This window comes from Bufo bufo, chromosome 1 (genome assembly GCF_905171765.1).
Source record: "Bufo bufo chromosome 1, aBufBuf1.1, whole genome shotgun sequence".
NCBI classification, from domain to species: Eukaryota; Metazoa; Chordata; class Amphibia; order Anura; family Bufonidae; genus Bufo; species Bufo bufo.
In genome coordinates this window covers 548256372-548281772 of record NC_053389.1, presented here as the reverse complement: position 1 = coordinate 548281772, position 25401 = coordinate 548256372, and the positions used below count along the sequence as shown (strand labels likewise).

Sequence of the window (25401 nt, the reverse complement as noted above, 5' to 3'; positions counted from 1 at the left end):
TTCATTGAGAACATGGTTGTTGTTCAATAATAAAATTAATCCTCAAAAATACAACTTGCCTAATAATTCTGCACTCTCTGTATTAATGTTACAGCAGTTGAACAAGATGCATGCGGCAATATATTAGACCGTCCTTTAATACTGAGGCACAGTAATTCTATGTATAAACTATGAGATTAACTGGGAATGTGGCAACACTTCAACAAGATGCAGATGGCGATATATTAGACCACCTTTTAATACTGAGGCACAATAATTATGTATATAAACTAAAAGATTAACAGGGATTGTGTCTGCAGTTTAACAAGATGCAGACGGCAATATATTAGACTGCCCTTTAAAGCCGAATTCACACGTCAGTGTTTTGGTCAGGGATTTCCATCAGTGATTGTGAACCAAAACCAGGATTGGAGCCTCCACAGATATAAGGCATAAGGGAAAGATCTGCTCCTATTCTGTGTTTAGAGCATATACAAATTTTATATACTGTCACTTAAGGACAATAATGCCCGGCTATGGAGGTCTTTGTTAGGGGGCGGGTGGGGTGTTGTGGAGGTCACTGTTAATGGAGTGGGCTGCTGTGAAGGTCACATTTTAAGGAGGCAGGGCACTGAGGGGGGAGGGGTTAGTGTTAAGGGGTGGGGGCTGTGGAGGGCACTGTTAAGTCGAAATATACCAGTGCGAAGCCAGATCCTTCTGCTAGTTCTATATATGAACTAAAAGATGAAATTGGTTTGTGTCAGCAGTTCAACAAGATGCACACGGCGATTACACTCAGCCCTGCTGTCTCTCTATGCTCTCCCTACAATCTCCTTACACTCTCCCTTCACTCTACCTATCCAATATTCTACACTTAAAAGCTTTCGTCAACACTGTCTCTAGTGCATTAGCGCTTGTCATGTCTCTCCCTAAGCCCAGCTCACAGTGAAATGGCGGAGACTCTGCGGGATGAGGCTTTTTTATAGGGCTGTGACATCACAGGAGACGGATACCTGCTGATTGGCTGGCTGCACGGCATTATGGGTCATATCCCATTCCTGGGCTTCTTACTTTCACTTTGTAACACATGCAGCAGCCACTTTAGAAAAAAAATCTGATTCGTTATTACGAAGCGCAAGGAAATTTGGCATTGCGACAAACCAAATTTTTCCTAAACTTCGGATTGAATTCTGCTTTGGATGCTTTGATTCGCTCAACACTACTCATAACCTGTTAGCAATGGTTAAATACTCCATTGCTAATAGCAAAAAAAGGGGAAGGGGTAATTTAAAACAATGAGGCTATATGATTGAAAACATCTTACTCATACATACATTTATAAGAATTTTTGTTTGAATGAATGAAAAATTTATAATATTTAAAAGATCTATGTATCTTGATCGATCTGTCTATCTTCTATAATCTATATCTATCTATCTAATATATATCTACCTAGTTATCTGCCAGCGTGATACATTTTCCTATGTGTTTCTTCGGAGAGAGACAATATTAGTACTTGGGAAAGGCAACTATCAGTCTGTTCTTGAGAATAAAAATAGCTTTGTCCGGAAGGGGTTAAGGTGCTTCCTGATATGATACTTCCCACTGTTCATTAAATTTCAGAAGGACTCAAGGTAACTCTCTGAATATTTCATATATAGCCTCCTGTAGATTGACATCCATGCTATTTTGCTATGACTGGTAAACTAAATTATAAATGTGGCCAGCAGCTCAGTTCACATCTTTTTTGTAAAGACATTCCTGTTGTTTTCCATACCGCATACATCTCAGACCTGCATCATGTTCATGATTATCGCGGATGAATTGGGGATAACTCTGTATTTATAGCAAAAGTGTATTCTACTCCAAGAAACCGTAACACAACCAGCGATGAGTAAATCGGCTGCAATTCAACATATCCACAAAATGCTGCCAATTGTTAAAATGTTGAACTTCCTCCAAAATTCTGATTGGGGAGTGGAGTGTTTCCTCCACAGTTCTGATAGTTTTCTTTGGTCGTTATTATTTAGTGGTGGGCAGACAGCACACTCACAACTGACCACCATACCTTACAGCCTTTAACATTGTTAGCTACCAAGTGCAAATAGTCCAGTCTTTTTTCACAACTGTAGACCCATTTCTCTTGACATATTGCAATTGATCAAACCATATGCAGTGACCCAGAACAGGGTACTTGACAAAGGTTTATTTTTATTATGATACATGATCTAATATAATGTTCTGATTTACTGCTTTGTACACTTGATGGTTTTGTATGGATAGGTCAGGGTAAATAGTGTTCTGGGAGCGCATGGTGGAGCCATCAGGGTGGGAGTGCTGGTCCTTCAGCATGTCCTTTTATTGCAAAGGTTTCTAAAAATAATCTTCAACCTCATTATTGACCCTGTCGCACAATTTCTGGCTACAGTCATCAAACATCTTAATCAAGTTGGTGTAAAGTAGAACTGGCGTAGTTGCCCATAGCAACCAATCAGAGTTCACATTTCATTTTTCACAGCTCCTTTGGAAAATGAAAGCTGGAATCGGGTTGCTATGGGCAACTAAGCCACTTCTACTTTACACCAGTTTGATAACTCTCCCAAAGGCCCCTTTCACACGGGCGAGTATTCCGCGCGGATGCGATGCGTGAGTTGAACGCATTGCACCCGCACTGAATACCGACCCATTCATTTCTATGGGGCTGTACAGATGAGCGGTGATTTTCACGCATCATATATGCGTTGCGTGAAAATCGCAGCATGCTCTATATTCTGCGTTTTTCACGCAACGCAGGCCCTATAGAGGTGAATGAGGTTGCGTGAAAATCGCAAGCATCCGCAAGCAAGTGCGGATGCGGTGCGATTTTCACGCACAGTTGCTAGGAGACGATCGGGATGGAGACCCGATCATTATTATTTTCCCTTATAACATGGTTATAAGGGAAAATAATAGCATTCTGAATACAGAATGTAAAGTAAAATAGCGCTGGAGGGGTTAAAAAAAAAAATTAAAAAATTTAACTCACCTTAATCCACTTGCTCGCGTAGCCCGGCATCTCCTTGTGTCTCCTTTGTTGAAGGACCTATGGTGAGCATTAAATACAGTTACAGGACCTTTGATGACGTCACTCCGGTCATCACATGGTACGTCACATGATCTTTTACCATGGTGATTCACCATGGTAAAAGATCATGTGACATATCATGTGATGACCGGAGTGACGTCATCAAAGGTCCTTTACCCAGGTCCTAAAGAAAGAATACAGAAGCAGATGCCGGCTGCGCTATCAAGTGGACTAAGGTGAGTTAAACTTTTTTTTTTTTTTTTTAACCCCTCCAGCGCTATTTTACTATGCATTTTGTATTCAGAATGCTATTGTTTTCCCTTATAACCATGTTATAAGGGAAAATAATACAATCTACAGAACACCAATCCCAAGCCCGAACTTCTGTGAAGAAGTTCGGGTTTGGGTACCAAACATGCGCGATTTTTCTCACGCGAGTGCAAAACGCATTACAATGTTTCCCGCAACGCCCGTGTGAAAGAGGCCTAATAGTTTCTCAGCTTAGATCATAAAGGTGAATTTACATGGCCCAATTGTTGGGCAAATTATCAGAGACAAACGTTCATACAAATGTTTGTTCCCACTAATCTGCCCATGTAAAGGTGCCTCTGATCACCCTAAGAATGAGAGAAACGCTCATAAAGGCCTCATGCACACAACCGTTTTTTGGGTCCGCATCAGAGCCGCAGTTTTTGCGGCTCGGGTGCATGTCCTATTTCGCATCCGTTGCTCTGTTCCATGGCCCCGCCCAAAAAAATAGCATGTCCTATTCTTGTCCGTTTTGTGGACAAGAATAGGCATTTCTACGTTCCGTTCCGCAAATTTCGGAAGACACACAGGCGGCTTCCGTTTTTTGCGGATCCGCGGGCTTGCGGACCGCAAAAAACTGAACCGTCGTGTGCATGAGGCCTAAAAAAAAGCAATCGAGTAAAACAATAAAACAAGTAAAACCATCGTTCATGTGTACATTTCAATCATCGTTTCCAGGCAGAAGCTTCCTCCTCCATGCTCTCACTTCCTCTTTCCATAAGCTGGTCCTTTCTGACCTGGTTCAGCTCTGCCAGGACTTTAGATTTCATACTTCTGAAGCCTCCTAGGAGCGCACAGAAATGCTACAGTATAACCATTTGCCAATGTAACTGGAAGCATTTTTGTGCATAATTATGTAAATTTAATTAAATGTATTATACACCTTCTGGGACAATTGTTTGATTGAATTTTTCTCATTTTGGGAACTTTAACTTTATTAAAAATTTTCAATAGTTTTTCTTGGACATGGTTAAGTTTGTCTATCGGCAGAGTATATTGCTTTCAGTTTTTCATTGAAGCCGTCAGATTGATGCTCTTATGGCTGGATGTATAGCCCTTAACTCTGAATTCCTGACAGCTCATACACACCCATTATAGCAGAATTTTTATCAGGCTAATAATAATATACGGTAGCTAAAATAAGTGTTTGTGAACTGTCAAGTATTCAGGGATAAGGTCTTCACATGAGCAATCAGAACAGCAACATGATGGGACAACGTGACAATCCACAGAGAGACTCAAACTTATGCAGGTATGACAAAAACTGATGATAACTTTTAATATGAATTATTTTTTGCCTAAAATGATTAAAATGCAATGATAAAAAATTACCCCAAAGGTGTTCATAGCCTTTAATTTTAAGTCATATATTTCCACAAAAAATCTGACAATTTTTTTTTATTAAGTCAGGACACTTATTATGTAGATTGTAGATTGTACGTAATAAATGTGCCTAAAAATAGCAGAATGCCATTTTTAAAACATTTCATTGTCTACACTTTCTGAATTAATGAAGTTGCCAAGCAACCCACCGCTACCTTGGAGTTTTACATAAATCAAATGTTTGAAAAAGAATATTCATGATATGTTGAATATTTCATCCCATCAAGGATTTTAGGGTTTACATAGTTAATTGCATTGTGCTTTTTTTTTCCTCGTAACCAGCTTGTTAATTAAATAGCAAAATGCTAATGTGGACTTGCTATTTGTATTCCGTTGTATCATACATAACATAGCGTATTCTCATTGGAGTTGTTTTAGTGACAAGACCTTGTATATTGTATATTCACATATTCAGTATCTTAATCATAAATGGTCTCTGAATACAAACTTATGAGAGATGAGTGAATTTACCAGAAATTTGGGTTGGATCTGATTCAGTCAAATCGACTACTGGATTCGATTTGGTCCAAATCGAAAGTTCTCCAGTTGCCTTAAAAAGTCATGTATGACACTCTGATGTCTCCCAGGACGATAATCAACCTCTTTAACCCCTTAGTGACCAGCCTGTTTTGGGCCTTACTGACCAAGCGTTTTTCTTCCTTTTTTCATCGTCGCGTTCCAAGAGCTATAACTTTTAAATTTTTTCATCAATATAGCTTTATGAGGGCTTGTTTTTTGCAGGACAAGTTGCAGTTTTTTATGGTGCCATTTTGGGGTACGCATAACTTTCTGATTAACTTTTATTAACTGTTTCTGGGAGGGAGATGGGAAATACAGCAATACTGCCACAGCATTTTTTACCTTATAAAATTTACGGCGTTCATTTTACGGTATAAATAACATAATATCTTTATTCTCTGGGTTAGTACGATTACAATGATACCAAACACATATAGTTTTTATTTTACATTTTACTACTTTTTTGCAATAAAAAATGTTTTTGCATTGCCACTTCCCAAGACCCATAACTTTTTCTTTTTATGGAGTTGTGTGAGGGCTTGATATTTGCAGGACGACTTGTATTTTTCATTGGTATAATTTTGGAGTAAATGGTGCTTTTTAATCGCTTGTTTTTTCGTTGTCAACTAAGAATAAATTAGCAATTAAATTTTTTCTTTTAGGGGATAATTTACATGATATTTATGTAGTCCGGGTCGTTACAGACCCGGCAATACCAAACATATGGGAAAGATTTATTTTTGCAAATTTTTTCATTGAAAAGCGTATTTTCAATGGGAAAAAAAGCTTAATTTTTTTTATTGAATAAATTAGTTTTTTTTTTTTTTTTTTACCATTTAATAGTCCCACAAGGGGACTATAACAGAAAGCTTTTTGATTGCTTTTAAAATGCAATGCACTATCCTATATGGAAATGCTATTCTAACATTGACCATCAGGCTGCACCAGAGAGGAGCAACCTGCTGGAAATTACTGAAGGCTGGTCTTGGGCCTACATCAGACCCCAGGCAGCCTTCACACACATCGGCACCCCGCAATCGCATTTGCGGGGTGCCGATGGGAGACAGAGGGAGTCCGTTCCCTCTGTCAGCACTTTACATGCGGCGGGCGCCATTGCCCACGGCATGTAAAATGTTAAACAGCCCAGATCCTGCCGGTCTGGGCTGTTAGAGCAGGCCGCGGCTCTCATACAGCGCTGAGACTTGGCCGCCCCCAGCCTAAGGCCCCTTAGGGACCGCCGTAAAAACACGTATTGGTGGTCACTAAGGGGTTAATATTAAGATAGCATTAGTAACGTCAAATTGACAGTGACTTACTGTATCTGACTATGGGTAAGTGGATAGTTGGCACACTAAACTGTCAGATTTCTTTTTAAATTTAAAAATGGTCCAAAAATTATCCTTTTTTTGGTGGAAGATGCCTTCTTCTCTGTCTTCTGAACTGCAGATTAGCGACCACCAATTTTGTATCATTTGTGTGAGACTAATCCCCAAAAATTCAAATTCACTGGAAACTCATTAAGTTTGCTCATGTCTACTTATTAGCTAATTCTGATCATGTATTTTGAGGTGATGGGGATCCGCTCGATCTGTAAAGGCAGTAACATTTAGCTATTCATAAAGTTGACATCTGAAATCCAGGAAAGCATTCTGTACTCCATTGTTCCTCAACTCAAGTCTTCACAACTCCCCAGCATGTCATGTTTTCCGGATTTCCTTAGTATTGAGCCGGTGATATAGTTATTGTCAATACATCAGGACTTACCGCAGGTATTCATTCTGTGGGATATTCTCAAATCCTGACCGGCAGGTGAAGCTGAGGAACGCTAGTCTACACAAACTAACTCCCATCATTGTACACAACTGCTCCATGGATTCTTACTCTTTTTTTTCTTCAAGCTTGAACCTGCAGTGCAGTGCAAAATATACAGTGCTCCATTACACTGAGTGATATTTTCCGTTTCAAATGTTTGAGCTCCCACTGGACCGTTAGTCTTATTTTTAACCCCTTCCTGACAGCTATTTTTTGTTTCTGCATTATCGTTTTTCACTTCCTGTGGAACCATAATTATTTTTTTTTTCCGTTTACCTAGACATATGAGGGCTTGCTTTTTGTGGGACAAGTTGTACTTTCTAATGGCTCCATAATACCATGTAGTGGGATGCTGGAAAAAAAATTCCACAGAATTGGAAAAAAAATGCACAATTCCAGCATAGTTTTATGGGTGTTACTTTATGCTGTAAAATTAATCTGTTATCTTCATTCTCTGGGTCAGTATGATTACAGCAAAACCACAATTTTATAGTTTTTCTTGTGTTTTAATACATAATACCTAGAAAAAAAATCAATTTTTTTTTCTATCACCATTTTCAGACTCCCATAACCTCTTTTATATTTCTTTCTACGGAGCTGTGTTCATTTTTTTGCAGGGTGATCCGTAGTTTCTATTTATACCATTTATTATAACTTTTTGATTGGGGGGAGGAGAAGCGATGAAATTTCAGTTATGGCATTTACCGTAGGGGATAAATACATATATATGTATTTTAATAGTACAGATGATTTGGGTGTGTTTTTTTTATTTTTTTTTATTAAAGGGGATTTCCATGATTTTGATACTGATAACCTATCCTCAGAATAGGTCATCAGTATCTGATCGGTGGGTGTTTGACACCCAAGACCCATGCAGATCAGCTATTATAGAAGGCATCGGCTCCTGTGAACACCATGGCCTTCTTGCAGCTAACCAAGCGCAGCGCCGTCCATTGTATAGTGGCTGTTCTTGGTATCGTGCTCAGCCCCATTCACTTAATCTGTCGGGCAGATAGATAGATGAACAGTCTTAGCCTGCCTAACAATATTGCACAGTTTGTTCATTTGTAATGAAATTATACCAGAGTATTGTACAGAGGAATGGAATATATATAACATACATGAAAGACCAGAAGCACTTAAAGCCACTTTGTCCAGCACATACACTCTTAACATGTTGGCTAATTCTTTTACATAAAGTCACTCTTGCAATCTCACATTGACTAACTGGTTTTCTAAGTAGTTCTCCCTGTTATTCATTCATAACATCTGCATGAACAGAATGTACTAGAACCTAACTTTAGCACTCAAATTAGGTTAGTAGGCACTGTTAGTATCCGTGATAGTCAGTACATGAACAAAAACATTTTCATTAATATGTACTTTACATCTGTCTGGAATTAAAAAAAAAATATTCCCCAAGAAACAAGCCCTTGGATTTGTCTTATAGGAGTTGTTATGTAAATGCACTTAGCAGTTTGATGGAGAGATATTATCCAGGTTAACCATACTGTATGTTCTCAAAATGTCAGTACTGTGGGCAACAATGTGACTAGACCCCACAGAAGACCTGCAACTTTAGTGTTTGCCAATATGTCATGACCACATGATACCTTGATATTCTATATTGATTTCCATTACTTATATATTATTAAATCATGACCTTGGTTGTCTTTGTTTTTGTGTTTCTTTTTTAGGTGGACCTGTCATATACAGAATGTTAATCTACCCTCCGACACGTCGCGCTCTTATCGTTGGTTGTGGACTGCAGATGTTCCAACAGTTGGCTGGCATCAACACTGTAATGTAAGTATTTCATTTCAGTTTGTTTGTTTTTAAAGGACTTGTCCAGTCCAAAGCTTTGCCCCAGAACATAAAAACATATCTCACTCACCTGTCCGCAGTTCTGCCGCTGCTCCATTCCCAACTGCTTCTGATCCCCACAGGACCAGGAAGTGGCTTGGTCACGTGACCAATACCCAGTCACAGCCCTCAGTGGTCACCAAAGCTTGATTGGTTCCTCACAGCAGTGACGTAGAATTCAAGACCCTGTGATGGCCTGATACGTGTTTTTTACTGCTTTTAGTGAGGGCAGTGATAACAGACATGCTAAAATTAGCCGCTTATCCGTTACCTGCTAAAATTAAGTTGCTTTTAGCATTTAATCCTTGTAGCTTGTGTCAGGGAAGAGTCTAGCGCTTCCAGAGAAGAATCTGGCGTATTCATTCACTACGGAGTGCTTCCGTGGTGTTTCTGTCTGTGCCTCCGCACAGCAAAAAAATAGAACATTTTCTATTTTTTTAGGGTGCAGACAGATCACGGACTCATTCAAGTTGAACTCGATCTGTCCCTGGCGCTGCACGGATGTTGCCCATGCATTGGGGACTGCAAATTGCGGTCCCCAATGCACGGAACGGCAGCACAACGGCCGTGTGCATGAGCCCTTAAAAAGATCTATAGGTCAGCAGCCTATCATAAGGACAGATCAGAGTGCAGTGGAGAAGATCATACAAGATGGTAAGTGATTTGCAGAGTAGGTTTTTCCATGTAGACATACACATGTATACATCATTTGTATAGTCAAACTGAGCAGCACTGCAGTGGGTAGAACCTCACTTCACTATATGAAACTAGAAGGAGATGGATAGTAAATGGACAAGACTGTACTAAATGGGAATAAATAAGGGTATGAGGTTTCACACCTGCTTTAAACCTATAGTACCACTCTTATGGTTATTATTAAAACTCTTAAGTAGTTTGCACTGATGTAAGGGGGGGGGGGGGATAATATTTAATCAGTACCACACACTTGCTGTTCTATATCAGAGGGGATATATCTCTGTTAGATGTGAACACATAACTGGAAAAGGATTAGTAGGAAACCAACCAGCCAACCACAATGCAACCCACATTTTCCGGCCTAAGAATCTACATAGAGTTTACACCAAGATGACAGCCAGGTAGTATTTATGAATTTTGTTGGCATGCATTATTCTTGGTTCTTTGTGGCCTAGGGGAAAAGAGTATTTATAGAATAAATTAATATTTATAGCAAGTGTGTGTGGAGTCCTATGAAATATTTTTTTTCCCAGTTGATACACAACCCAGAATATGAGGTAAAACAATCTTCCAGGTTAAGAAGGGAAGCCATGGAAAGATCCAAGTCTGCTATATGTACAGGTGCATCATCCGCATACAGCAAGATATCTACTGTGGTAGGACCACAGGTAGGGATGTCCCGATACCGATACCAGTATCGGTATCGGGACCGATACTGGGCATTTGCACGAGTACATGTACTCGTGCAAATGTCCCCGATACCACTGCCGATACCTGTGCGCCGCTTCTGTGTCCGTCCGCGGCCTGCCCCTGCACCTCGCACAGCTAACAGCTTCAGAGGCAGCATCAGGCAGTGTAATAGGAGCCTAGAGTGGAAGCTAGCTCCGCCCCGCCCTTCCCCGCCCCTCCAACCAATCAGAGGCAACCAGCACTGACTCACAGCACAGGGGGAGTCGTGCAGGGACTCAGAGAATCGTCACCGAGTCCCTGCCAGACGTCCTGCTCTGCGGCTCCCTGTAAGTCCGTCCGGGGGAAGGGGGGGGCATTATTAGCATAGCATGTAGTGGAGCTGTGTGTGTACAGGGTGCATGTAGCAGAGCAGGAAGTCTGGGGTGACAGTCTCTGACTCATTCGATTCGTTTTAACTAATAAACTCTCAGACGATTCTCTGAGTCCCTGCAATAACTATACATTGTAATTACATCAGTCTGCTCCAATGCATTCACTGCAGCAGAGCTGTGTTTACCAGGAGCGAGTCCCTCTAAAGGTGATAGTGTCTGTCTTCTATGGCCCTGGTCCTTCCCTTCCTGCCTGCAAGCTGCACATTGATCTCTAAAAGCAGGCATTAGGGCAAGAAGAAATATACATTACTGTATGATGGCCACAAGACTATTATCCTGAGGAGGGGCTTCAAAAATTGTTGTCCTGACTCCTTACAGTAGAGTCTCCTTGTAGCTGCCCCCATACAGTGTAACGTCTCCTTGTGGCCGCCCCATACAGTATAACGTCTCCTTGTGGCCGCCCCATACAGTATAACGTCTCCTTGTGGCCGCCCCATACAGTGTAACGTCTCCTTGTGCCCCCCCCCCATACAGTGTAACGTCTCCTTGTGCCCCCCCCCCATACAGTGTAATGTCTCCTTGTGGCCGCCCCATACAGTGTAACGTCTCCTTGTGGCTGCCCCCATACAGTGTAACGTCTCCTTGTGGCTGCCCCCATACAGTATAACGTCTCCTTGTAGCTGCCCCCCATACAGTATAACGTCTCCTTGTGGCTGACCCCATACAGTATAACGTCTCCTTGTGGCCCCCATACAGTATAACGTCTCCTTATGGCTGCCCCCATACAGTATAACGTCTCCTTGTGGCCTCCATACAGTATAACGTCTCCTTGTGGCCCCCATAAAGTATAACGTCTCCTTGTGGCCGCCCCATACAGTGTAACGTCTCCTTGTGGCCGCCCCATACAGTGTAACGTCTCCTTGTGGCTGCCCCCATACGTCTCCTTGTGGCTGCCCCCATACACTGAACAACGTGACAAACCCTACTCACACTTTCACCCTATGCCCATTAAAACTTGAAGACCTAACAAAAAGTATGAAAAACATGTCCAAAGCAACTTATCCCCTCTCCAATATCCAAACTAAATCTCTTATTGAATGCACGACTACCATTGCCCTGTTAATTCTAACAATTATAAATGACTCGTTTCTCAGTGGCAATGTCCCTGAGACTCTCAAGTTAGGAATCATAACTCCCCTCCTCAAGAAACCAGGAGCAGACATAAATATAATGGCCAACTTCAGACCAATTACCAACATCCACCTAATAGCTAAAATCATGGAGATAGCAGTGGCAAGCCAACTCCTGCTGCACGTAGAAAAGCATCGACTTCTAGATGAACACCAGTCGGGCTTTAGGCCAACACACAGCACGGAATCAGCCCTGGTTAGCCTATGGGATGAAGCTCTAGGGGCCGCAGACGAGGGAGGGGGGACCTGGTTGGTCCTCATAGACATGTCGGCAGCCTTCGACACTATCAGCCATTCCATCCTCCTAAATAGATTAAAAGCTGACATCGGAGTAGATAACCACGGACTTGCCTGGTTTGATTCCTTTCTGAAAAACAGAACTCAGAGAGTCAAACTGGGCTCATTCTTTTCCCCAGTCGAGAAGGTGGAGTGGGGAGTCCCTCAGGGATCCCCCCTCTCGCCATTACTCTTTAACATTTATGTCCGGCCTCTGCTCGCTATTCTGAAGGAGTATAATATCAGCTATGAGTCTTATGCGGACGATACACAGATCCTTTTGAGAGTATCGAAATCCGCCGATGACTATAAGCTCACGCAAGAAGGACTAAATAAGGCCAGGAACTGGCTAGCACACAACCACCTCAAACTCAACCCGACCAAGACTGAGCTTATTGCACTACATAAAACACCTGAGGCTGCTGCCCCGTCTATCTTCGGGGAAAACGTTGCCATCGCCACACAAGTAAAGAGTCTGGGGATAATCTTGGATCAAGAAATGAGCATCCGTCCCCAGATTAAAGAAGTAATACGGAAAGCAAACTTCGCCCTATTCCTTCTAAAAAAAGCCCTACCGTTTCTCCCCAACACATGCAGACAGGTCGTGGTGGGAGCTTTAGTCAACTCCCACCTGGACTATGGTAATGCAATGTATGCGGGGCTGCCAGAGAAAGATCTGGGAGCTCTGCAACACTGTCAAAATAGAGCCATCCGGCTCATAAAGAAACTAGATTGGACAGATTCTGTTACAAAAGCACGCAGGGAACTCCACTGGCTCCCAGTGAAAGAGAGAGTGCAGTTTAAGCTGTGCTGCTTAACTCACAAAGCTCTCTACAAAACAGGTCCCATCTACCTGCAAAAAAAGATAACACGTCACCATCCTCCTAGAGAACTGAGATACACCTCAGCCTCCCTTTTGTCGGTGCCAAGAACCCGCCTCAAGACAAGGGGGGACAGACGTTTCTCAGTATTGGCCCCCAAGATCTGGAACTCCCTCCCAGAACACATTAGAACAACATCAGATTACCTGGAATTTAGGAAGTTGGTTAAGACCTGGCTTTTTGTGTAGGATGACGTAGGGGCCCACCAATATAGCCGTCGCTAAGTGCTTCAATCGGATTGAGTTCCTCTAGAGCGCTATACAAGGACTTGGTAACATAACATAACATAACAGTATAACGTCTCCTTGTGGCTGCCCCCATACAGTATAACGTCTCCTTGTGGCTGCCCCCATACAGTATAACGTCTCCTTGTGGCTGCCCCATACAGTGTAACGTTTCCTTGTGGCCGCCCCATACAGTGTAACGTCTCCTTGTGGCTGCCCCATACAGTATAATGTCTCCTTGTGGCCGCCCCATACAGTGTAACGTCTCCTTGTGGCCCCCATACAGTATAATGTCTCCTTGTGGCTGCCCCCATACAGTATAATGTCTCCTTGTGGCTGCCCTCATACAGTATAATGTCTCCTTGTGGCTGCCCCCATACAGTATAACGTCTCCTTGTGGCTGCCCCCATACAGTATAACGTCTCCTTGTGGCTGCCCCATACAGTATAATGTCTCCTTGTGGCTGCCCCCATACAGTATAACGTCTCCTTGTGGCTGCCCCCATACAGTATAATGTCTCCTTGTAGCTGCCCCATACAGTATAACGTCTCCTTTTAGCTGCCCCATACAGTATAACGTCTCCTTGTAGCTGCCCCCATACAGTATAACGTCTCCTTGTAGCTGCCCCCCATACAGTATAATGTCTCCTTGTAGCTGCCCCCCATACAGTATAACGTCTCCTTGTAGCTGCCCCCATACAGTATAACGTCTCCTTGTAGCTGCCCCCATACAGTGTAACGTCTCCTTGTGGCTGCCCCCATACAGTATAACGTCTCCTTGTTCCTGCCCCCATATAGTATAACGTCTCCTTGTTCCTGCCCCCATACAGTATAACGTCTCCTTGTGGCTGCCCCATACAGTATAACGTCTCCTTGTGGCTGCCCCCATACAGTATAACGTCTCCTTGTGGCTGCCCCCATACAGTATAACGTCTCCTTGGAATGTTATAGTTCTGTTTTTGGGCCTTTTGGTGGGTCAGTGGTCAGAAAATACATGTGTGTGTATTTTATTGTTAAAATTAGTATCAGTAATTGGTATCGGTGAGTACTTAAATAAAAGTATCGGTACTCGTACTCAGTCTTAAAAAAATGGTATCGGGACATCCCTAACCACAGGGTATACCCTTGATGGGTTCAGAAGCAAGCCCTTCAGGGGCGTAACTATAGGGAAGCGGCTGCTTTGGGGCCCTGACCCAGAAGGGGGCCTATCCAGGAAGAGGAGGACTAAAAGATTTTGTCAGGGCCCCCATAACAGTATTACACAATGAAATTATATACAGTGACAGTATATACAGTGTAGAAAACGGATGGAACAGCTGCCAGGCCTCATCTGAGAGAGCGATCTTTACTAGCCACAGGAATGGGGGCAGCATAAAAGGAAGGGGTTGCGAAAAAATGCCTGGGGGAGGGGCGCACCATTCAAAAATTTGCTGTGGGGCCCAGTCATTTGAAGCTACGCTACTAAAGCCCTTATAAGGCTACGGCACTAATCTAAGCTACATCCTGTTATGGTAGATAACGAAATGAAAATGTAATTCATATGAATATTGGGATAACATGTTACATATTATGAGGGTTAAGAGAGTGGGGACATGGTGTCAGCATGTGAGTCAATTATGTCTTTAGGACATTTCCTTTCCTGTGGGTTTCAGCATTGTAAATGTTAATTATTACTGAAACACAGCAATATAATGCTTATTTGTATCCAAATTTTGTTTCCAAAAGGAAATTTCCCTGATGAGATCTGAAAGTCTAACTGTTCCATTAAATTTTACTTAATTTTATCTTAACCTCACTATTGGGAAATTAAAATAAGGAACAATGGATTTTTTTCCTAAGAAAAGCGTTTATGTAGTACTGTGAGTACCTGCAGAGAATGAGACAATCATAAAATCTTAGCCTCACTGCCAGTGTATACTGAATTCCTAAATGTTGTCATCTTAAATATGAGGCTTTTATCATCTTCTCCCTGGTGTCTCTGGCCTTCACAAACTATTAAATTATGTCTCATTATTTTCAAGAGACTTACTTGGGTCATAGAGGTCATATTGTAGCCAAGAGGCTATTCTTTTTAAATTTAACCACAAACTATAATCCTAAAAACAACATGTGGTCAAAAGGGATCAAGACAAAAAGGCATGGATGAGTGCCGCTTATTCACATTTATGATGCTTTTTCTTTGTTTATAGCCTGTGACTTGTCATAGACTTAGGAGAGAATAGGTCATTATGACATGAGGACATCTGTGAGTAATTTCATTCTCTTAGCCCCAGAGTTCCATATGGAGGTTCTGTGGAGTCACATGGTATCTCTCGATGCCTATTTGCCAGTTAGCAGCTTTGCCTATTTGCCAGAAGGAGTCTGTGATTTCTGATTCTAAAGCTACCTGGAGTGTACTTATGTCACTTTTCCTTTTCAAGATGTTAGGCCATGACATCACATAGTACAGTACATGACAATCGCCTCCTAACAAAGCTAGAACCAGCCCTGTACCTCCTCATGGTTAGAGAAATCTTCCCATTCATCGTTCCAATTTCTCTGCTAAATGTATTTCAAGCTGACTGCCCAGTTACTGACTGTAACTGTCACAGCTTCTAAGGCTGGTAGTAGTTGGATGGAGGAACTGAGCATGTGCGACCATGCTCATTCAGCTCAGTAAGTGGACATGCACATTACTATGCAGATTAAACATCAGGGGTGCTATTATAATGAAGTAAAGAGAATGTCCAAAAGTGGACCATTTTTGTAACAAAGCAAGTTACAAAAGTAGCTAGTTTTTGATGATGAACTATATTAAAATAGCATTTAATGGTGGCACAACCCCTTTAAAAGCCAAGATAGTAGTACACCATGTCACTCAACAGACGCGTGAAGTGCTTTTTTTATTTTTTGTTCCCATTGGCACTTTGTAATGCTGGTTACAGGTTGTGTCCACTAGTAGAAGAGTGTCATACTGATGTCTCAATCTTCTGCTATAATAACGGGTTCTCTTTAAAGATTATTGTTGAAGGCGTTTTCTTTTATGACGTCAATTGGTCCGTGGTATGCATTTTGCAGACAATATTAGGACATGTTTTTTTACAGAACGGACACACTGATGCAGACAGCACATGGATGACACCTGTGTGTGGTTATTTTTGCTGACCCATAGAAATAAATGGGTCCGTGTACGATCCGCAAAAAAATACAGATACAAAATACAGTTGTGTGCATGAGGCCCTAGGCAAGGAAAATCTTCTATAGGGGTCTTCCCGCTATCTGCCAAACTTAAAGAGGACCTTTCCCCATTATGACAATGTGAACTAAGTATACAGACATGGAGAGCGGCGCCCGGGGATCTCACTGCACTTACTATTATCCCTGGGCGACGCTACGTTCTCCTGCTATGCCCTCCGGTATCTTCGTTCACAAAGTTATGGTAGGCGGAGTCTGCCCTTGTTCTGCTGTAGCGCTGGCCAATCGCATTGCAGAGCTCACAGCCTGGGAGAAAAGAACCTCCCACGCTGTGAGCTCTGCGCTGCGATTGGCCAGCGCTACAGCAGAACAAGGGCTGACTCCGCCTACCATAACTTTGTGACTGAAATCTATGCCTACTATAACTTTGTGAGCGGAGATACCGGAGGGCATAGCAGGAGAACGGAGCGGCGCCCAGGGATAATAGTAAGTGCAGTGAGATCCCTGGGCGCCGCTCTATATGTCTGTATACACTGCTCAAAAAAATAAAGGGAACACAAAAATAACACATCCTAGATGTGAATTAATTAAATATTCTTCTGAAATACTTTGTTCTTTACATAGTTGAATGTGCTGACAACAAAATCACACAAAAATAAAAAAATGGAAATCAAAATTTTCAACCCATGGAGGTCTGGATTTGGAGTCACACTCAAAATTAAAGTGGAAAAACACACTACAGGCTGATCCACCTTTGATGTAATGTCCTTAAAACAAGTCAAAATGAGGCTCAGTAGTGTGTGTGGCCTCCACGTGCCTGTATGACCTCCCTAAAACGCCTGTGCATGCTCCTGATGAGGTGGCGGACGGCCTCCTGAGGGATCTCCTCCCAGACCTGGATTAAAGCATCTGCCAACTCCTGGACAGTCTGTGGTGCAACGTGACGTTGGTGGATAGAACGAGACATGATGTCCCAGATGTGCTCAATTGGATTCAGGTCTGGGGAACGGGCGGGCCAGTCCATAGCATCAATGCCTTTGTCTTGCAGGAACTGCTGACACACTTCAGCCACATGAGGTCTAGCATTGTCTTGCATTAGGAGGAACCCAGGGCCAACCGCACCAGCATATGGTCTCACAAGGGGTCTGAGGATCTCATCTCGGTACCTAATGGCAGTCAGGCTACCTCTGGTGAGCACATGGAGGGCTGTGCGGCCCTCCAAAGAAATGCCACCCCACACCATTACTGACCCAATGCCAAACCGGTCATGCTGGAGGATATTGCAGGCAGCAGAACGTTCTCCACGGCGTCTCCAGACTCTGTCACGTCTGTCACATGTGCTCAGTGTGAACCTGCTTTCATCTGTGAAGAGCACAGGGCGCCAGTGGCGAATTTGCCAATCTTGGTGTTCTCTGGCAAATGCCAAACGTCCTGCACGGTGTTGGGCTGTAAGCACAACCCCCACCTGTGGACGTCGGGCTCTCATATCACCCTCATGGAGTCTGTTTCTGACCGTTTGAGCAGACACATGCACATTTGTGGCCTGCTGGAGGTCATTTTGCAGGGCTCTGGCAGTGCTCCTCCTGTTCCTCCTTGCATAAAGGCGGAGGTAGCGGTCCTGCTGCTGGGTTGTTGCCCTCCTACGGCCTCCTCCACATCTCCTGATGTACTGGCCTGTCTCCTGGTAGCGCCTCCATGCTCTGGACACTACGCTGACAGACGCAGCAAACCTTCTTGCCACAGCTCGCATTGATGTGCCATCCTGGATAAGCTGCACTACCTGAGCCACTTGTGTGGGTTGTAGACTCCGTCTCATGCTACCACTAGAGTAAAAACACTGCCAGCATTCAAAAGTGACCAAAATATCAGCCAGGAAGCATAGGAACTGAGAAGTGGTCTGTGGTTACCACCTGCAGAACCACTCCTTTATTGGGGGGTCTTGCTAATTGCCTATAATTTCCACCTTTTGTCTATTCCATTTGCACAACAGCATGTGAAATTGATTGTCACTCAGTGTTACTTCCTAAGTGGACAGTTTGATTTCACAGAAGGGTGATTGACTTGGAGTTACATTGTGTTGTTTAAGTGTTCTCTTTATTTTTTTGAGCAGTGTACTTAGTTCACATTGTCATAATGGGTGAAAGGTCCTCTTTAAAAGACTTCCTTTAGTTTCCCAACTCAAAATGAGAATTATGGTGTAGAATTGCTGATTGTGCCTAACCTAGTGTATGTGACCATAAGGTTCCCTGCAACTAGTGATTGCAGCAATTCATGAACTACTGCATATGCTCAGACCCTCCACTGACTATGCATCGACTGATTCACTAGAGTTACTACCACACATACATATGCAGTGCAAGTTATAATACCATTGCTGAATAGGACCTGAAGAGGCTGAAGTTTGTGAAATTACCATATGTGGTCGTATCAACTGACAATATAATACAGAGGAGGTACAGTTATGTGCACAAGGCAGCATGATAGCTCAAAATTTTTAATTATAATCAAAAAATGATAATATTGCAATATCTGAATGAAAGTATTATGATACTAAAATATGTAATAGCCCAAGGAAAATACATATAAGGCTACTTTCACACCAACGATTTTGCTGGATCCGTCTGTTTCTATCAGACCTGTTATCATTTGGATACTGTTTCTATAAACTAGTTGGGCTTTTCTGGCCCATAGTAGTGACCTCTATCTTTGGGTTTAAATTTTAATATAATCTAAATAAAGTTGATGTTTTAAGGGTACTTTTTTCTGCAATTGATTTACCATCTGACACTATACTTGAATTAGTATGGAGGTATCTGATGATTGATTCCCTTGAAGCAGCCATATATGTTTCATAAAAGACCAAAATATAGCTCCATATTTTCCCCGGCGCCTCCACAACGGCATTCCCAGGAGGGTGTCCCCGCCTCCAGGACAGGAAACAACGAGGAAGCACAGGATTTAAGGAGCCTCCTCCCCTTACCTTACCAGTCGTTGTTTCCTGTCCTCGGACTTGCGTGGAAGCCACTCCTGGGATTATCCAGGAACTTATCTACCGCACCAGCCTGGTCTTTTCCCTGTGATTCAGGAGGGCTAGTGCAGGGATTGGGGGCTCCAGGGACGCATTGTCTCCCTTCCTCGATCCTGCGGAATAAGTCCTAATCTTAGGCATCCCCGGGCTTGCGAGTCCGCCGGAACTCGCGCGGGATCGGGCGTGTGACGTCACCGGAACGAGATCTCCTTGGGCAAGAGATTCTCGCGAGAAGACGGCTCCTGCGCGCGGCGGGAAATTTAAAAGGAAGGCTCACATTCATCACCGCCGCCGTTCTGCAGAGATGCCTTCCAGCGACAGAGAGTCGTCAAAGCGCTCCGGTGATCCCGCTGTTTCGGCCCTAAGCCCGGTAAGCCTCCTCCCTGGGGGAGTTATCCCTATGCTTTTATATGTTTTCCACATAGATATATAGGGTTAAGGAGTCCTGTACCTCTCCTCCGCCTACACGCTGGGTGTCTGTAATGTTATATACTGACCCCTCACCACCCTTACTCTGGGTCCCTCCTTTGTCCTATACAAAGTTTGTTTTATTCCCTTTAGGACAGTGAGTCCAGAAAGCTTAAAACCAAAGGGGATTCGGGGCGCAAAAAGTGTGGTGGCTGCCGTAAGGGCTTGGTATCGGATCCAAAAAAGACCCTTTGCCCCAGATGTATTGAGAAAGTCATCTCAGAAGAATCCCCTTCCTTTGTGGAGTCTATGCGAACCCTCATTAGAGAAGAAATTAAGGCTGCAGCTGATTCCAGACAATTGGCGCTTTCCCCTGGGCCTTCCCGTTCCCTAAATCTGGAAATATCAGACCAAGTGGATCTGGATGAAGGGGAGTTACTTGATGATCAGGTCTCCTTATCCTCTGAGGAGGCTGCAGGGAGGCCTATGTGCTTTCCCGAAGAAACACAATCCCTACTAAAAGATATCAAATCTACCCTTAATTTGGAAGATGTAAAAGAGACTCAGTCCCTTCACGATCAGATTTTTCAGGGGTTGGGGGAAAAAAAGAAGAGATCCTTCCCCATCCAGAATAATATAAAAGCCCTTATTTCCAGGGAATGGAGGGATCCTGATAAAAGGTGGACTGTATCAGCCGCCTTCAAGCGCAAATACCCCTTTTCAGAGTCTGACTCTGATTTGTGGGATAAAACTCCCAAAATAGATGCTCCAGTGGCCCGTATTTCAAAGAAATCCTCGCTGCCCTTTGAGGATATGGGTCTCCTAAAGGATCCGATGGACAAAAAATGCGAAAATCTGTTAAGAAAATCCTGGGAGACGAATACTGCAATGTTGCACCCCAGCATAGCGTCCACTTGTACGGCCAGAACCCTCTCAGTGTGGCTAGATCAGCTAGAAAGCAATCTGTCAGGGGGTACGTCCAGGGAAGAAATCTTGAACTCCCTTCCCACCTTAAAGAGAGCATCTAATTTTCTAGCGGATGCCTCGGCCGACTTGGTTAAACTCTCTGCAAGAAGCACTGCTTTAGCCAATGAGACCCGTAGGGCGGTATGGCTCCGTTCCTGGACTGGGGACGCAGGATCTAAGAACCGCCTATGCTCCATCCCATGTGAGGGAGATAGGTTATTTGGCTCCGCTCTTGACGATATTCTGGAGAAGGCCTCCGACAGAAAAAAAGGGTTCCCATCTGATAATCGTTATTATCAACAGAGGCGTTCCTTTCAAAATCAGAAGAGGTCAAGAGCAAATCAAAGTAAAAGGGATGGATCAAAAAGATGGCAACCTTCTAGAGGTAGAGGAAGGGGATACCTTTTTAAGCCAGAGGCCTCTACCCGCCCTACCCAGTGACATGCTGATCCAGGTAGGAGGCAGACTAAAACAATTCTCCTCCGCCTGGCAAGAAATTTATGCCTCCCCTTGGGTCACTCGTACCATAAGAGAAGGCCTAAAGCTAGAGTTTGTTTCACCACCCCCAAAACATTTTTTTCTCAACCAAATACAGCAGCCCGACAAACAGGCGTCCCTAGAGTCAGAGATAACTACGTTACTCCTGAAAGGAGTCCTCATCCCTGTACCAGAAAACCAACACGGCGAAGGATTCTATTCCCCTATATTTTTGATAAAAAAAACAAACGGCTCCTTTCGCCTAATTATAAATTTAAAGTCCTTAAACAAATCCATCATTTACAAGAGATTCAAAATGGAGACCATAAAATCTACCACACAGATCCTTCCGCAGGACTGCTTTATGGCCACTGTCGACCTTCAGGATGCTTATTACCACGTCCCAATATACCACAGTCATCAGCGTTTTCTAAGGATTGCAATTTATTATCAAGGAAAGCTGTCCCATTTTCAGTTCACAGCCCTTCCTTCCGGCCTATCCTCTGCTCCCAGAGTTTTTTCAAAAATAATGTCCGAAGTCACAAAATTTCTTCACCTTCAGGGGGTACAAATCGTTCCATACCTGGACGACTTTCTGGTGTTTGCGGAGTCGCGCCAACTTCTACAGTCACGCCTCAAGCAAATCCGGAACTGTCTTACAGATCTAGGGTGGATAATAAATCCCAAAAAATCAGACCTTTATCCCCAATCAAGAAAAGGTATTTTTAGGGGTGCTGTTGGACTCAAGGCAGCTAATGTCTTTCCTTCCTCAAGACAAACAATCTCACTTAATCCAAACAGGGTCTCTTTTTTCCAGCAGGGATCGGTCCTCGATAAGAGACATCATGGCTGTACTAGGGCTGCTAGCGGCCGCAATCCCGTCAGTAAGGTGGGCCCAAAGTCACACAAGAGCCCTTCAGGCCTTTCTCCTATCCTCATGGGACGGAAAGAACTCATCTCTAGACAGAAAAATTTACGTTCCCAGACAGGTAAAACAGTCACTATCCTGGTGGAGAATAAAGGGAAACCTGAGCGTAGGGGTTCACTGGCGCCCAAAAGATGTTATGGTCATTACAACAGACGCCAGCAACTCAGGGTGGGGAGGTCATTCCTCAGGATCAGTAGTTCAAGGATCCTGGGAAAAAAACATGCAGGACGCCTCCTCAAATTTAAAGGAACTGTCAGCTGTCCACAGAGTTCTCCTTTCCCTTTTCAAAACTACCTCCCCAAAACACGTAAAAATATTGACGGACAACACTACAGTGGTGGCGTACGTAAACAAAGAAGGGGGAACCAGAAGTCGCTCACTGGCGGAATTGTCAAAAAACATTTTCTGTTGGGCAGAAAGAAACCTTCTGTCCCTTTCGGCGGTACATATCAAGGGGGAAAAGAACGTGGTGGCCGATTATCTCAGTCGACATCTCATAAGAGAAACCGAATGGTCCCTAAATCATCACGTTTTCAGCCAGATCTGCCAGATGTGGGGGACCCCAGTATTAGATCTATTTGCCACCAAAAGCAACAGACAGATCACAAAATTATGTTCCCTCTCGCAAAAAGATCATCCAGTATGGATAGACGCCCTCTCCCGGCCGTGGCCAAAACAGCTCCTTTATGCCTTCCCTCCATTCAGTCTCATTCCCAGAGTCCTGGTAAAAACTCCGGAAGAGAGGGTCCATGTAATTATGGTGGCCCCCTTCTGGCCAAGAAGGGCTTGGTTTCCACTCCTGCTCAAACTATCAGCCGGTGTTCATTGGACACTACCGTCAAACCCAGACCTACTCCACCAGGGACCAATAAATCATCCCAGTGTAAAGCAACTCAGTTTGACGGCCTGGAATCTGAACGCCTCCTGCTAAAACGGAAAGGCCTGTCAGATGCGGTTATTTCCACGATGCTAAAAAGCAGGAAACCCATAACTTCCCGGATCTACTTGAGAACCTGGAATGCCTTCTTGTCCTTTTTGGGAAGTGTGGATTTTCCTGATGTTCCTCAGGTCCTCCAGTTCCTACAAGCTGGGTTGGAAAAAGGCCTCTGCCCGTCAACTCTAAAGGTACAGATCTCCGTGCTCAGCGCCATCTTGGATGTAAAACTGACAGATTCCCCTCTGATCAAACGTTTTTTGAAGGGGGCAGTAAGAACTTCCTTCTTTCCCTGTCCGGTGGTTCCTCCCTGGGACTTGGGCCTAGTTCTGTCTGTTCTCACTACTCCTCCGTTTGAGCCAATTGATAATATCCCTCTAAGGCTCCTCACCATGAAAACGGGTTTTTTAGTTGCCATAACCTCTGCCAGAAGAGTTGGGGAAATTCAAGCATTTTCTTGCAAACCTCCCTATCTTACAATTCTGGATGATCGTATAATCCTCAGGCACTGTCCTGCCTTTCTCCCAAAGGTGGTATCCAGATTTCATCAGGAACAGGAAGTCTCCCTACCTTCGTTTTTTCAGTCTCCATCTACTGACTCAGAGGGAACTCTTCATAATCTGGACATCAGGAGATCAGTCCTTTCTTACCTACAGGCCACTAAGCCGCTAAGAAAATCGGACCACCTCTTTCTACAATTTCAGGGCCCTAATAAGGGGCAAGCGGCTAGCAAATCAACCATAGCTAGATGGATTAGGAACGTAATATCCTCTGCCTACGTTACCAAGAACTGTCAGCCACCAGAGGTATTGAGGGCTCATTATACAAGGGCAGTGGCCTCATCCTGGGCAGAGACGAAAGCAGTCCCTCTGGAACAAATCTGCAAGGCCGCTACATGGGCTAACCCTATGACTTTTTTCAGGCACTATAAGCTAGATGTAGTAAGGGATCAGGACTTGTCCTTTGGTCGTAAAGTTCTATCTGCTATAACCCCCCCCCCCCCCCCCCCCCTAATGTTTGATTACTCTGTTAGTCCTCCTGGGAATGCCGTTGTGGAGGCGCCGGGGAAAAGGGTAAATTACTCTTACCGGTAATTGGATTTTCCAATAGCCTCCACAACGGCACTGGTTTCCCTCCCAAATTTTGAATGTAGACGAATGATGTAATTTGTTTACTATAATATATAATTTTTTTCTGCATCACTTCTGTGTCCTCTCTTATTGACTGGTAAGGTAAGGGGAGGAAGCTCCTTAAATCCTGTGCTTCCTCGTTGTTTCACCCTCCTGGGAATGCCGTTGTGGAGGCTATTGGAAAATCCAATTACCGGTAAGAGTAATTTACCCTTTCAGTCTTCATAGTAGGCAGAGTTTTCTTCATCTCTAGTTGGAATTCCCATATGTAGTCCCTGTCACCCATGTTGCCTTTACTACACAGTAGACCACTGAAATGATTTGTGACATGAGCAACCCTAATGAAGGAGGTTTCCAAAGAAATTTCACTTCTGTGGGAGCAGCGCTTGGTGGTGGACGGACCCTGGGAAACCTGGGGTCCTACAGCCACAGCTCTCCCCGGCTCCGTTCTCCTTGTAGGTGCGGGTCCCAGAGGTGGAACCCGCACCTATCAGACAATGGGGGCATATCCTAGCGATGGTGAGTCCGGTTAGGTCATTTTTATCTTCATACTCACCTGCATTCTGATACTCCGACAAACCAGCAGTAAAATACATTGACAGGACTCCTGTGCTCATTCATGAAGATAAAAATGACATAATCAGACTCAGCACCACTTACACTATACACCACTTATCTAGTTTAGGGGGGTGTTTTGGAGCTGGTAAATCCACTTTAAAACCATTGCAGATGTCCGGTTAGTAGCTATGGGCACAGTCTTTGTTTGGTATGTACTGACAGGGTCGTAACTATAGGGGAAGCAGGGGAAGCGGCAGCTTTGGGGCCCTGACCCCGAAGGGGCCCATCCAGGAGGAGGAGGACTAAAATATTTTGTCGGGGCCCCCTCAACAGTATTACACAATGAAATTATATACAGTGACAGTATAGACAGTGTAGAAAACGGATGGAACAGCTGCCAGGCCTCATCTGAGAGAGCGATCTTTACTAGCCACAGGAATGGGGGCAGCATAAAAGGAAGGGGTTTCTAAAAAATTACTGGGGGAGGGGGGGGCATTAAAAAATGTGCTGTGGGGCCCAGTCATTTCTAGCTACGACACTGT

At 43.8% G+C, this 25401-nt stretch overlaps 1 protein-coding gene across 1 annotated transcript in view; it reads left to right on the top strand.

The window, feature by feature from the left end:
- SLC2A13 (solute carrier family 2 member 13) overlaps positions 1 to 25401 on the top strand; it is a 177548-nt gene that overhangs the window by 122814 nt on the left and 29333 nt on the right. The window contains exon 4 of the mRNA XM_040412421.1: positions 8764 to 8872. Within this exon, the coding sequence (XP_040268355.1) occupies positions 8764 to 8872 (109 nt within the window). The remainder of the gene's footprint in view (positions 1 to 8763; positions 8873 to 25401) is intronic.